The sequence below is a fragment of the Euleptes europaea genome, chromosome 11 (genome assembly GCF_029931775.1).
Source record: "Euleptes europaea isolate rEulEur1 chromosome 11, rEulEur1.hap1, whole genome shotgun sequence".
Taxonomy (NCBI): Eukaryota; Metazoa; Chordata; class Lepidosauria; order Squamata; family Sphaerodactylidae; genus Euleptes; species Euleptes europaea.
Window position 1 is genome coordinate 28,624,515 of NC_079322.1, and position 13,362 is coordinate 28,637,876.

Below are 13,362 nucleotides of genomic sequence, written 5' to 3' on the forward strand. Positions count from 1 at the left end.
CGTCAGCCCGGCAAGAGAAGAAGCGGGGGGAAGGGAGGAGGAGGCGGCGGCGGCAGGGCCTGGGCCGCCCTGGGTAGGCGGGTGGCAGCAGGCCAAGGAAGCCGCGGAGGGCGGGCGGTGAGCGGCGGCAGCAACAGCAGCCGCGCCACGGCCCGCCTCGGAAGAGCCAGAAGCGCCACGAGGAGAAAACTTCTCCTCAGGAAGGCAGTTGGCTCCGAGGGCGGGAAACGTCACTTGGCCCCGCCCCCCTGGGCACGTCCCGCGCCTCTGGGCCGCTTCCCCAGCTCGCGCGCGCGCGCGCGCGCTGCAACCGTCGGAGCTCGCGCGGCCTGGGCTCGCTCGCTCGCTCTGTGAGTGTGTGAGTGTGAGTGAGTTACTTTGCAGGGGCGGAAGAAGAAGTCGTCCTCCGTCCCGCGTCTAAGGCGGGCGTTTGCAAAAGGAAGGAGAGGACCGGTGAGTGGCAAAGATTTCCCCCGGTGGTGTTTTTTTTGTTTTGTTTTTTTTGTGTTTTTTTTGGGGGGGGGGGAGGAAGAAAGTCAGAAAGCCACGCGCTTCCTTCCTCCGCCCCTTTCCTGACAGTCGCCCTGTTTCCTCCGGAGGGTATTGTCACAGTGGCCCAAAAGATCTCCCGGTTAATAATTGGCATCCAGACTGCTAGGGAAGCTGGGGGGAGGAATGTCTACCTAGATACAGGCTTGCTCTCTGTGTGCTTTCAGCAAGTGGGTTAAGAGTCCTGGAGTGTCAGAGTGAACTGTAAACAACGGTAGGAGAAACTGGATGAAACGGCAACTGTCCTGAGTCGCCTTTCTGCCTGCAATACAATCAGATATGTACAGAAGGTTGATGTACCGTCATAACTTGAATTTGGATAAATATCCTTTCCTCAGTACAATCGGGACTCAGAGATTTCTGCCCATTAGGGCCTCTGGGTCGCAGCTGCCAGAATAAACTGTTTTCTTGAAATAACGGTTCGGGTCTCTATTTCCCCCACGAACCCCTGTTTACTGCTACAGTATGTATTCTTCCCCCCCCCCTCTGTTTATTCCACTCCTAGGGGCTTCTATGCCCTGACCTGGATGGCCCAGGCTAGCCTGATCTTGTCAGATCTCAGAAGCTAAGCCGGGTCAGCCCTGGTTAGTATTTGCATGGGCGACCACCAAGGAATACCAGGGTTGCTGAGCAGAGGAAGGCACTGGCAAAACCCACCTCTGCTAGTCTCTTGCCATGAAAACCCCCAAAAGGGTCGCCATACGTCGGCTGCGACTTGAAGGCACTTTACACATACACACAGGGGCCTCTATGCAGCCCTCGTACGTGTCCGATGTGAAGCAAGACACGTTGACAGTGAGCGTGTCTGCAGGGCCGGGCTGGGCTTTTTTTGTGCCCTGGGCAAGGCTGACTGCTTGTGCCGCCCCCTCCACGTTGCCAGCCGGTTTTCAAAAACAGATGCCTTTTAGGGAAAAAAATAAAAGCACAAAACTTTTTATAAGAAATTGTAGTTAATTATGTTCCATAGCACTGTTGTGGTACTTAACTTAAAATTAAAAAAAATTGTCAGTTGCATCCCCCCCCCCCCCGAGAAACTAATATTTTTAAAACTGCAGCCCTCTGAGGTCTGCACCCTAGGCAACCGCCTAGTTCGCCTAGTGGTAACACCGGTCCTGCGTGTCTGATGAGAAGGTTGCTGGAAGTAATTCCGTGATGGAAACATAGGGGGGTGTACGTTGTTTTTTAACTGAGGCTCATTCTGAAGTAATTTCTCTCCCCCCCCCCCCCATTCAGGTATTTGCACTCAAGTCATGCCAGAGAGATATAGTGAGGCGTTGGTGGTCACATGATGTAAAAAAACGGTGGAGCTCATCCATTTGGAGTCAGCTTGGCATGTAAAGTTTTCTTGAGTAACACGAGGAAGATACGCCAGGTTTGTTAAAAACAACTGTAGGGTCTCGCCCCCAGTCTCAATCTGAATAGCCAAGAGGGCCTTTTTAAAAAGGTTTTAAAAGACTGCCGAGAGGAAATCTAAGCTTAACATAGCAACAGGATCCGGTATTTAAAACTTCAGGGCCGTTTTTCCTCCTGCTTTTTTGCTTGTTGGTAGCACAAGTAAAAGCTTTTAAAAAATGGATAAATACGACGATCTGGGACTGGAGGCTAGTAAATTTTTGGAAGATCTCAGTATGTACGAAGCCTCCAAGGATGGCCTCTTTCGGGTGGACAAAGTGGCTGGGAACAACCCGGAATTTGAAGAAACCAGGCGAGTTTTTGCTACAAAGATGGCCAAAATCCACCTTCAGAAGCAGCGAGAACAAGAGGAGCTGATGAAAGCAGTCTCAGGAGCCCCGAACGGCAGCGCTGGTTTTGTTACTCATCCTCAGTTTCCAGGCCCTCCTGTAGCTAGAGGGGCCACAGGAACAAACAAAGTACATTTGGGAGAAAATATTGCTAAACCTCCTTTGGCTGCGTCTTCAACGGTATGTGCAGGACACCAGCTGGCCTTTCCAAATCAGCCCCAGCTGCATACCGATGGAGAGCGGGCGAAGTTATACCAAGATGGCAAAAGAGCTGGTAGTGACCATGAATATGGCGAGAGTCTTGGGGGTTCTGAAGTTCCTGGAGGACAAGGCTATCACAGACCAGGCCAGGCAAGTCCATGTAGTATCAAAGCAGCGTTTTCTTCCCTGTCCCATGAAGAGCCCAATAACGGTGATAACAGGACAGCTGTGCATGGTTGCGGAAGAGATGCTGATAGGTTTTCCAGCCTGAAATCTAACATGGACTCCCATTTATGGTCAAACTTGAATCATAGCGATGCACTTCAGAGAAGTCCTACGAGACTTCAAGCAGATCTCCACCCGTACCAGCAGTCCCGAAGTTCTTGCAGATCCTCCGAAAGTGGGTATGGAAATCGGGAAATTGGAAGTGAGGGCCCTGGACTTAGTCAGAGCTGTGACCGAAACCCAGTTTGCCCAAGAACGTCATCTTTTTCACATGCTTGCACCCCTTTGTCCTCTTCTGTTGGTTTTGGTGATGAATTGTCTGTGGGACTTCCAAAACAGAGATCTTCCTCATTCTCTGCACAGCCTGCTCAGGCAGTTTTGAATCAGCCTGATCCCTTTCACCCAAACTGTGAACTTGAGACATTGGCTATTGCCTCCCCAAGTAAAAGCATTGGTGACGGCCAAGCAAGGCGCAGCGAACATTCTCCCTGTTCGGTTTCTGGTTCACTTCCTACTCCATTACCTCCAAGTGTAGGTTATCAGCAAGCCAACACTCAACCAAAGCCTACAGGCCATTTTGTAGTTCATGGTCAAAATCACAGGCTTAATTGTCCTGGATCTGGCATGGGTCCTCAGCAGAATTCCATCAGTGTAACATCTCACGGGCCAATGATTTCCAATGTTCCAAAATCTCCTTTTATAGAGGGCACTGCCAGTCTGCAGCATGACTCAGGTCACCAAGAAACCTCCACTTCTTCAAAAATAAAATTGCCCTGTCAGACCCTCCTTCCACAGCAAGAACCAGGGCCATCCACAGCGGAGTTAAAATTAGAAGCTCTTACCCAGCGTCTGGAGCAGGAGATGGATGCTTGTCCCAAGGCTGACTACTTTGGTAGGTATATGCGTTTTGTATATTTACAATATATTGTTCTTTATTACTGATGTTCAACTGTACAGTATATGCACCTGCAGACATGTTTCTTTAGTTTTCTTTTTGCTGGTGTCCCTAATAATGGGAACCGCTAATATTTTCTATTATATTTTTTTTGAAAGCTACAATTTTAATGTACTAACTTCTGGAGAAAATCACAAGCTAGGGGAAAAATGAATTAAAGGCATGTTTTTAGAAACAAATTGATATACCAATTTCAACATCTCAAAGGCTGCAATTTGCTGCACAGTTCATTCCTGCTGTGTACTGGATTATAGTCAGGATTTTTGTGTGTGGTAAACGATGATTTACAAATCTGATATGGAATACTGCTTAAATTGTTTTTCAGTTACAACAAAAATTCATAAGTGTAAGTGATTATGTCCAAAAATAGTTGCAGATCTTTTTGACGGCCTGAGAATTCAAAGTTCCATGAAAATGAATGGGAATAGCATGGTATATTCTGACCTGATTTTAGACGTTTGCAGTTGAGTTTGCTACCTAGTTAAGTCAAAATGCTAGGATTTAAGGCAATTTAGAGTGAAGTCCTAAGCAGATGCACTTCCTCGCATGCTGAATAATGCACTTTCAATCTGGTTTCAATGCACCTTGAAGCTGGATTTTACTGTGCGGAACGGCAAAATCAACTTGCAAACTGTCGTTAAAGTGTATTGAAAGTGGTTTGAAAGTGCATTATCCAGCATGTGCAGAGTCTACTCAGAATCCTACTCAGGTCTACTAAATGGGGTTTACGCACAGGAAAGTGTTCTTATTATCGCACTGTTTGTTTGGCCTTCCCCCCCATCAAGTCACAGCTGATTTATGGCAATCCTGTAGGGTTTTTAAGTTAAGAGAAGATCGGAGGTGGTTTGCCATTGCCTGCCTCCGCGTCACGCCCCTGGCATCCCTTGGAGGTCTCCCATCCAAAAACTAGCCAGGGTCAGGGCTGAGAGTGTGTGAGTGGCCCAAGGTCACCCAGCAAGATTTCATGGTGTGAGTGGGGATTTGAATCTGGGTTTCCCAGGTCCAAGTCCGACACCTTAACCACTACACCACGCTGGCTCTTCAATATTGCACCGTAAGGCACATTAGTTGAGAAATTGGCTTGAATCCCTGAGTGGCAGCTAATCCTTGCCATAAGTGTGAGACGAAGGGCCTAGAGGCTAAGTTACTTCTCCTGCACCCTGGAGGCTCTGTTGGCAAGGTTGGACACTTATTGAGGGTAGGCATATTAGTCTGTTTTAGCAAAATAAAGCAGAAGTCCATGGGCACCTTAGATCAACAAAATTTATTTCAGCATCAGGTTTTGTGAGTCAGAAGCTCACTTCTTCAGATGCTATAGGGAAGCTTACAGAAGGGGAGGGGGGAAAGGGGCAAGTTGGGGGCTGACTTAGAGGCTTGGTGTGAATCCTGTCATATATCTTTCAGATGTGGATTTTCTGTGTACGGGACTGGAAAGGATTAGGATGAAGCTGTTACACATAATGAATGATGAGAGAGATCAGACGTCCCAGCCTTTCTCTCATGGGCTGTAAATAAACGAAGATGTAATGAAGTAGGATAAACAGCTGAGCATCGGACCGGGAAGGGTGGGGAAAGTGCTCCGTGCTGCCTGGGCAGGCAGTGCAGAGCAGTTTAAAGACCCACCGCCCCCCTTCCCGGGACTCCCTATCGGCTTCCCAGCCGGCTCCTGAGGCGCGCTGGGCGGCAGGGGGGAGGGCCCCCCAGCTGGCTGTCGGCTTCCCAGCTGGCTCCCGGGGCGCGTTTGGGCGGGGTGGGGGGCGAGGCTGAGAGGCACGTGCGCGTCCTGCCCTCCCAGCATGCGCGCTCCTCCCTTCTCCTCGCCTCAGCCGAGCTGGTTGAGCGGAGCCAGGGGGAGGCGAGCCGCTCGGGGACGCGAGCGCCCTCGCCAGCCGCTCTCCTTCCACGCTCGCCGGACTCGAGGGAGGTGAAGCAGGGAAGGGAGAGGAGGGAGAGGCGCGCTCGTCCCCAGCTAGCTGTCGGCTTCCCAGCTGGCTCCCTGGCGTGCCGGGCTCCCAAGGCGCGCTGGGCGGCAGGGGGGAGGCCCCCCCGCCCCCCAGCTGGCTGTCGGCTTCCCAGCCGGCACAGACACACATTCACTCCATAAGACGCACAGACATTTCCCCTCACTTTTGAGGAGGAAAAAAGTGCGTCTTATGGAGCGAAAAATACGGTATGCCTGCAAATTCTGTCAGAGATGGTGACTTTTTAAAATTAAATGTTTGTTTTCCATTTATATAAAACACATAACACCAAAACAAAAACAAAACACACATACACTACATTGCACACACCTATCCTAACATAAACAAAACAAATTTAAACTGTGTGAGCATATACTGTTTTATTACCCTCTTACCAGCTTCCCTATAATCTACTATTATTACTTTCTATCATAAGTTTAACTACTTTTTGATAACGAGTTAACTGTTTTCCATTCAGTCATTCTATCTCTTAATATTAATACTTTAACACTGTAAAACGGGCCATTATTGATTCATACTAAGTACCATATACTCTTATTTACAGAGATGGAGACTTTTGGGGGTTTGGCATACTTCAAGAAAAAGTTTGATTATTTGGCTACGTTTTCACAACATTTTGGTGGGTGTTCACGCTGGTCATCTGATTCTGATATGTTGTGGGTTTCCACCTACGTCATTGCAAGGTGTGTGGCAGCGACTTCCTGCTAAATTTAACAGAGCCATTGGGTGGGAACCATTGCTCGATGGCAGAGAGTCTGCTTTGCATGCAGAAGTTCCCAGGTCCTGTCCCTGGCATGTCCACTTAAAAGAATTGAGTAGAACTCAGTCATGTGAAAAGACCTGAGAGCTACTGCCAGTCAGAGTTGGTAGTACTCACCTTGATAAAACCAGAGTCTGTTTTAGTATAAGGCACATCATGTGGCCATTCCATAGCTTAATAATAAATAATGAAAACAATTCCAAGAATATGTGAACAAGGGAAGGACTTTCACTTATTATTATTACTAACATTGTGGCTGTTGTGCGTTATGGCACTTCTCTATATGTTAGTGATTTGCAGCCACTAAGATCTTGTCGCTACTACAAGGGTGGATCTGCATGTTGTTAGAAATGTGTGATACTTCCAAGGAAAATGGTCTCTCTCCCCACCCACCCCACACACATGCACTGTACAACTTAACTTAAGCCAAGACATTATGTGGAAGTTTCCTCTGTTGCTTCCAGTAGTAGCCAACTGTTTCTAGTTGTTTCCAGTAGTATGGAACAGGGTTAGGGAAATGCACAGCATGATGACAAACCTTGAGATAATTTTGTATTATTAAGCAGAGATGTAACATTTCTGAAAACTTTCAAGCTGTGGACATCTTGGGAAAAACTGAAATAGATACAATACTTTCTTCCTTACCATGCCTAGACTTATTTTATGGCATTAACAATATAAAATGCATCATGTATAACTTAGTAAATAAATAGGTGTATTAGCCTCCTGCTATGGCAGGAGATCTCCCACCCACTGCCCTTGTTGCCCTCCAACACTCTGAGTGGTGGCAGGAGAAAAAAAAATGCTGGTGATGCCACGTTGCTCTAGGAATTGCCAGAAACTATGGTTTTACCCAGAAGTGACATCAGGGCGCATGCAGCACTGGTGCCCCCCATGTCCCCATCCCCCAGGCTCTCTACATATGAAATCATACTATTGGTAGGTACGCTTATGAAATGTAGAAGTATAAATACTCTAGTTTAAATTGCAAGCCTAAATTCTTTAGCAGTGTGTAGCAATAAAAATATTCCTGATCTGTCTGTGGTACTCCAATTTGAAACATCTTTCAAGTTAGGCCCAGTTATCTCCATCAATTCTGGGTGTTTCTCCCCTCTCCTTCCAGTCTGGCTTAGCATATTCTGCAGTTCGCTTCCAGCTGCTCAGTCCTAACATAGATGTTTGCAGCATGGTGCAACAGCAAAACTCTATCATGTGTTTTGGCAATCAGGTCAGACAGTATTTTCATCATGAATGCAGTCTAATCTGAGAGCAGGACAAAAAAAATGCTTGGCAGTGAACAGAAGTTGTCATGTGAACTGGAACCCTAGTGAATTAAAGATCATTGCAAACTTAATCAAAGCATCTGTTGTCAACTATTTACTTGAATTTCCCTTGTCCAAAACACAGTAAATAAATCTGTGCAGGGAATGATGTGTAACAGAGAGTGAGTTTTAATGTTCGCCTTTCACTAAATAGTCAGCGTTGCAAGGAATACACTTTGATCGTCTTGGAAATGTTGGCTGCAGTACCACACAATAGTAATTTTGGTAACTGGCGGTCTAGACAGTGGGTGTGCAGGATTATTTTAATTGATACCCTTGTGGGGAAAGAGGAGAGCTGAGGCTACTTAAAGTCCCAGTGGAATCTGATGACCAGACCCCACATCCTCCAGCAACAAGACGGAGAAGGATGTGGAAAGCGTAGCCAGTTCTAGGCACCAAGAAGGGGAAGATGAATTGTAAGGGAGAAAATAGGCCTCTTTCATTATAATGTTTTGCTGTGAAGGCTGGCTTTCGAAATGATCATTTATTTATTTATTTAAAATATTTTCTTATGCTACCTTTCTGCCCAGTCAGGGTCCCCAAGGCGATAAACATAAAAATATTAAAATTCTTGAACAATTAAAAAGAACATCAAAAATATAAAATAATTCAATAAAAGCACATAAACAGCTCCAAAATCAGAGCTCCTCCTTCGGCAGCACATATACTAAAATTGGAACGATAGCAGAATCAGGAAGGGTGGCCAATAACCTTTATTGGGGGTATGCCAAACAAAACAAAAATAGTCTTCACCCACTGGTGAAAGACACTGACAGAGGGAGACCAGTGAATCAGCTTTGGAAGTATTCGTTCAGAATTAAAATATGTCTCCTCTTCACCCCTTCTCCTCATTGGGGCAGGAAGGGCCAATGATTAGAGGAGCTGGAAGAAGTGTAGTGTCTTGATCCTGTATCTTTCCTGTAAAGGAAAGAAATAACCCTTTCTTCCTTTCCCTGTATATCCTTCTGGTTATATCATTCTAAAAGTACACCTGTGGAGAAAATGCTACATAGGAAATTGCTTGCTGGTGAACTGTAGCCTCATGAAATACCATGGAAAAGTTAAAATGAAGAGGAATCAGAGTTGGAAGAGACCACCAGGGTCATCTAGTTCAACCCCCTGCACAATGCAGGAAATTAACAATTACCTCCCCCTCCACACCCCCAGTGACCCCTACTCCATGCCCATAAGATGATCAAGATGCCCTCCCTCTCATGATCTGCCTAAGGTCATAGAATCAGCATTGCTGACAGATGGCCATCTAGCCTCTGCTTAAAAACGTCCAGGGAAGGAGAGCTTACCACCTCCCGAGGAAGCCTGTTCCACTGAGGAACCACTCTGTTAGAAAATTCTTCCTAATGTCTAGACGGAAACTCTTTTGATTTAATTTCACCCCGTTGGTTCTGGTCCAGCCTTCTGGGGCAACAGAAAACCACTCGGCACCATCCTCTATATGACAGCCTTTCAAGTACTTGAAGATGGTTATCATATCCCCTCTCAGTCTTCTCCTCTTCAGGCTAAACATACCCAGCTCCTTCAACCTTTCCTCATAGGACTTGGTCTCTAGACCCCTCACCATCTTAGTTGCCCTCCTCTGGACACGTTCCAGCTTGTCTCCATCCTTCTTAAATTGTGGTGCTGTCATGAGTCAGCCTGCAGAGAGTCAGCCTGCAGAGACCTCCTCTGACGAAGAGGAAGTAGAGGCCAGAATAGAGGATCAGCCAAAGTCAGGAGATGACTCACCATGCCTGCAGCCTGCCAGCTCAAGGGCTCCAGTTGGACCTGACACCTTGCAACATGCAGTGTCTCCAGAGGCCTCGCCAAGGCCACTGGAGCAGAAAAGAAACAGGTTCGTCTGGCAATGCAGCAGAGACTGCAGAGTGCTAGACTGAAGGCTTTACACAGGAACCTCCCCAGTAGTAGTGATGAGGAAGAGCAGGGCTGAAGCACCACCTGTGAACTCAGCCTCATCAGCATCATCTGGCTCTGCTACAGCAGCAGGGGAAGGGATTTAAGCCATCAGTTAGGCTTGGCTGTTGTGCAAGCAACTTGTCACCAACCTCCTGGTGTACCGGCCTTGTTTCCCTGCTATCCTTTGGATTCCTGGTATCCTGACTTCTTGGACTGGCTCTGACTAACACCTTGGACTTCCCTTGCCTGTATTGATATCTCGGATTCTGCCTTCACTGTGAATGACCTTGGACTGTTCCCCAGACTATGCTTACAGCTTACAGCCCTCGCTCCTCGCCTGCACCACGACAGGTTTCAAAACTGAACGCAATAGTAACCTTGTGGAATCTTATGCTATCTTAAAGACAATTCCAGCATAAGCGTTCATGGACAAGACCCCATACTTCCTACCTTGAACAAGTCTCTGGAGAGATGGTATATTAATTTTCTAAATGAATGAATACGGTTCTTCAGATGCTATAAGTAGATCTTCACTAGGCAGCCATTTTATGTAAAAAAAAAATAGGAAGGTCAAGGATCCATGAAATGCAGGGGGTGTAGGGTGAAAGGAAACTAGGCAAATTCCAGTCTAATCAGGAAAAAGTTGATACCACAGAATTCTGTCTAGAATTCTTTCCCTGTGACCTTTTTTCTTCTTTCTCTCCTGACAGTTATCTATGTATAAATGGCAGAGTTTACTTTGAATCCGATGAGAGCATATATTTATTCAGGCTTCTGTTGCAAAATAAGCCCTCTTCAAAGCACTTCTACCACTTAATCTTCTGGACTTTTAATGTTTAAATGCTTTTCAAATTAAATAATGATACAGCGATTGCACTATCTGGTACACTTCAAATAGCCTTCCATTGAGTAATAGCGTATATACAAGAACAGTATTCTGATCTGCGATCATCAGGAAATGACACTAAAGAGTTAAGTGCAAATATGTGGTCTAAGATAAAATCATTTTAGCTTTTATAAAGGTGTTAGTTGCAAACATGAAACATTCTGCTTTAACTTTATTTTGCTCCGTCTCTCTCATCCTGTTGGCTTATGGACTAAATTTACAAAGAGAGGAAGAAAATCACTCCCCCAACCCTGGACAACTTTTGTTCCCACTACGCTATAAAAACTGGAGTGGAAATAAATGCCCCTTTTGAAAACTGTTATAAGATAAAAGCGTTTTTACGCACCTGGTGTTTGGGCTTTTCTGCTTTATGAAGGGTTGGCTTTACTGATGCTGCAGGTTGCATTAAAGGTAGGATTTAGGGATTGGTGCGGGGGGGGGGGCTTGGCACTTGATTCCTTAAATCAGGGAAGCATGTTTCTTACCCCCTAACTTTACGGATATGTACAGCTCTGGTGACCCCCCAGATACCACCAACTCAGCCATGGGTATCCTTATAAGCCAAGGGTATCCCTATATGCAGGAAGAGCTATTCTATCTAGCATTTTCCCATTCTGCCTTGTTACCACCTGATAACCCCATTAAGACCTAAATGCTGTAGGGGGGCGAGTAGGTCAGCTTTCCATAGTATGATTTGTTCTTTTCATGCCTATTATGTGCTCTGTTCTGTAATACCTTAGAATTTTAAGAGCTGTCATGGTGGTGTGGGGCCAGTGCTAAGGGGGAACAGGGAATATTGAGTTATATAATGTTTTGTCCACTTATTCTCCTACAGCAGACTAGGAAGACATTTTGGATATGTAAAGAACTAAACCCTCCCTACACGAGCCAGTATGCCAGCTTGTTATTCGCAGCAACTGTCTTCCTTCAGGCTGGTTAGATTGATCAAAGTCCTTGCTAGGGCTTTTTTAGTGTCTTTACCAGGTGCGCTGGAGGCTGTACCCTCTTTTCTTTTCTTTTTGTCCGTTAAAGAGAGCCTGTAAGGCAGTGTGGTTTTGGAGGACTTTCTGTGGATTCTTGAATTTGTTGTAGGCCAGGGGTCACCAGTCTTGTTACCCCCGGCTTGTTGGAAAAAACAAAGTGCCACCAGCCAACTCTGTAATGGGCACAGGAAAATAAACTGCCAAACAAAGGATGATAAAATACATTATTGTACCTTTAACATTGTAAATCCATCAAAGGTACATGTATCAATTCCTCTAGGAGAGTTACATAAATAACAAATCTCCCATAAATGTAAAACTTACACAAATATACAAATTGGATGAACAATGCAAACTACAGATAAGAGATGCAATGTTATAATAATGATGGGACAGTAGAATGGGAAAAACAGAAAGACAAAGGAAGGCATTATCTTCTTGTTTCAAATGTCTTCATCAAATCTCTCCTCATACACGGTGTTTTACAAACAGCACTCCCCAAAACTCATAGAGAAAAACTTGGAACATCTATCTAAAGTCTATCTTCATGACAAATTAAACCAACCTGGGTAACACCTCTATAATCTCCTCACATGCAACTTGATATCTGGGTTTTGATTTTCTTCTTTTTCAGCCTTGCAACTGAACAATGCTATCATAGAAGAGTGGGGTAGAAACTTGATGCTATTCTTGCTTCCAAGAGCTCATAATATAAGTTGAAAAAGTCCTTAATGTGTAGTAGAGAAATAGTTGCAAGAGTATTATTGCACTTTTTTTGCCGTCAAGTCACAGCTGACTTTGGCAACCCTGTAGGGTTTTCAAGGCAAGAGACGTTAGGTCAGGAGATAGTTTGTCATTGCCTGCCTCTATGTCACAACCCTGGTATTCATTGGAGATCTCCCATCCAAATACTAGCCAGGGTCAGGGCTGAGAGTGTGTGACTGGCCCAAGGTCACCCAGCAAGCTTCCCTTGTGCAACTGGGGATTTGAACCTGGTTTCCCAGGTAGGGTTGGCAACCTCCAGGTAATAGCTGGAGATCTCCTGCTATTACAACTGATCTCCAGCCGATAGAGATCAGTTCACCTGGAGAAAATGGCCACTTTGGGCATTGGTCTCTGTCATTGAAGTCCCTCCCCTCCCCAAACCCCACCCTCCTCAGGGTCCGCCCCCAAAATCTCCCGCCAGTGGGGAAGAGGGACCTGGCAGCCCTATTTCCCAGGTCCTAGTCCGACACCTTGAAGCAAATATTAAACTGCAGCCATGTATGGAAAAGGGAAAATATAATTGTAAGGCTTATCACTAAATGCATGTTCTGGGGAGATCAGCTAGAAGGCTTGTCATCCTGCCCTTGTGTCACATGAGGTGCAATGATGCCATTGTGATGCACAATGATGAAAGAACCTTATTCAGAAAGAAAAAATGCCTTCTTTAACTTAGCCTTGTCCGTTTTTGAAGAGCTCTGCCTGCACTGTATGATATCACAGCACGGGGTGGGTGGAGCATCCTGGGGCTTCAGTTTTAAAGGGTAAGGGCTGCTGGCCCCGTGATTGTCAGTGGTTTCATGGTTCATTGGGCAGAACAAGTCTCAACTTCAAAGTGAGCTGGTATGATATTGTGGTTTGTAGACTGAGCTGTGAGTCAGTAAACTCTTGGTGCAGATCTTGCAACTTTAACTCACTGGGAGGCTCTTGGTAAGTCGGTATTTTTTTTTTTGTTAGCCTTTTATTTGCACAATGCAGATACCACTTTTATTTTTACATCCTTTCTTGAGGGATTCAAGGCAGCTAACAACATTCTTAAAGACAAAGGGAATACAGTCAAACAAAACGGGATCTGCTCATCCAT

General features: G+C 45.7%; 1 protein-coding gene across 1 annotated transcript in view; it reads left to right on the forward strand.

Moving 5' to 3' along the window:
• Window positions 1-2,118: 2,118 nt before the first annotated feature.
• Window positions 2,119-13,362, forward strand: part of LIMD1 (LIM domain containing 1) — a 52,136-nt gene continuing 40,892 nt past the window's right edge. The window contains exon 1 of the mRNA XM_056857942.1: window positions 2,119-3,609. Coding sequence (XP_056713920.1) covers window positions 2,121-3,609 — 1,489 coding nt within the window. The 5' untranslated portion in view covers window positions 2,119-2,120. The remainder of the gene's footprint in view (window positions 3,610-13,362) is intronic.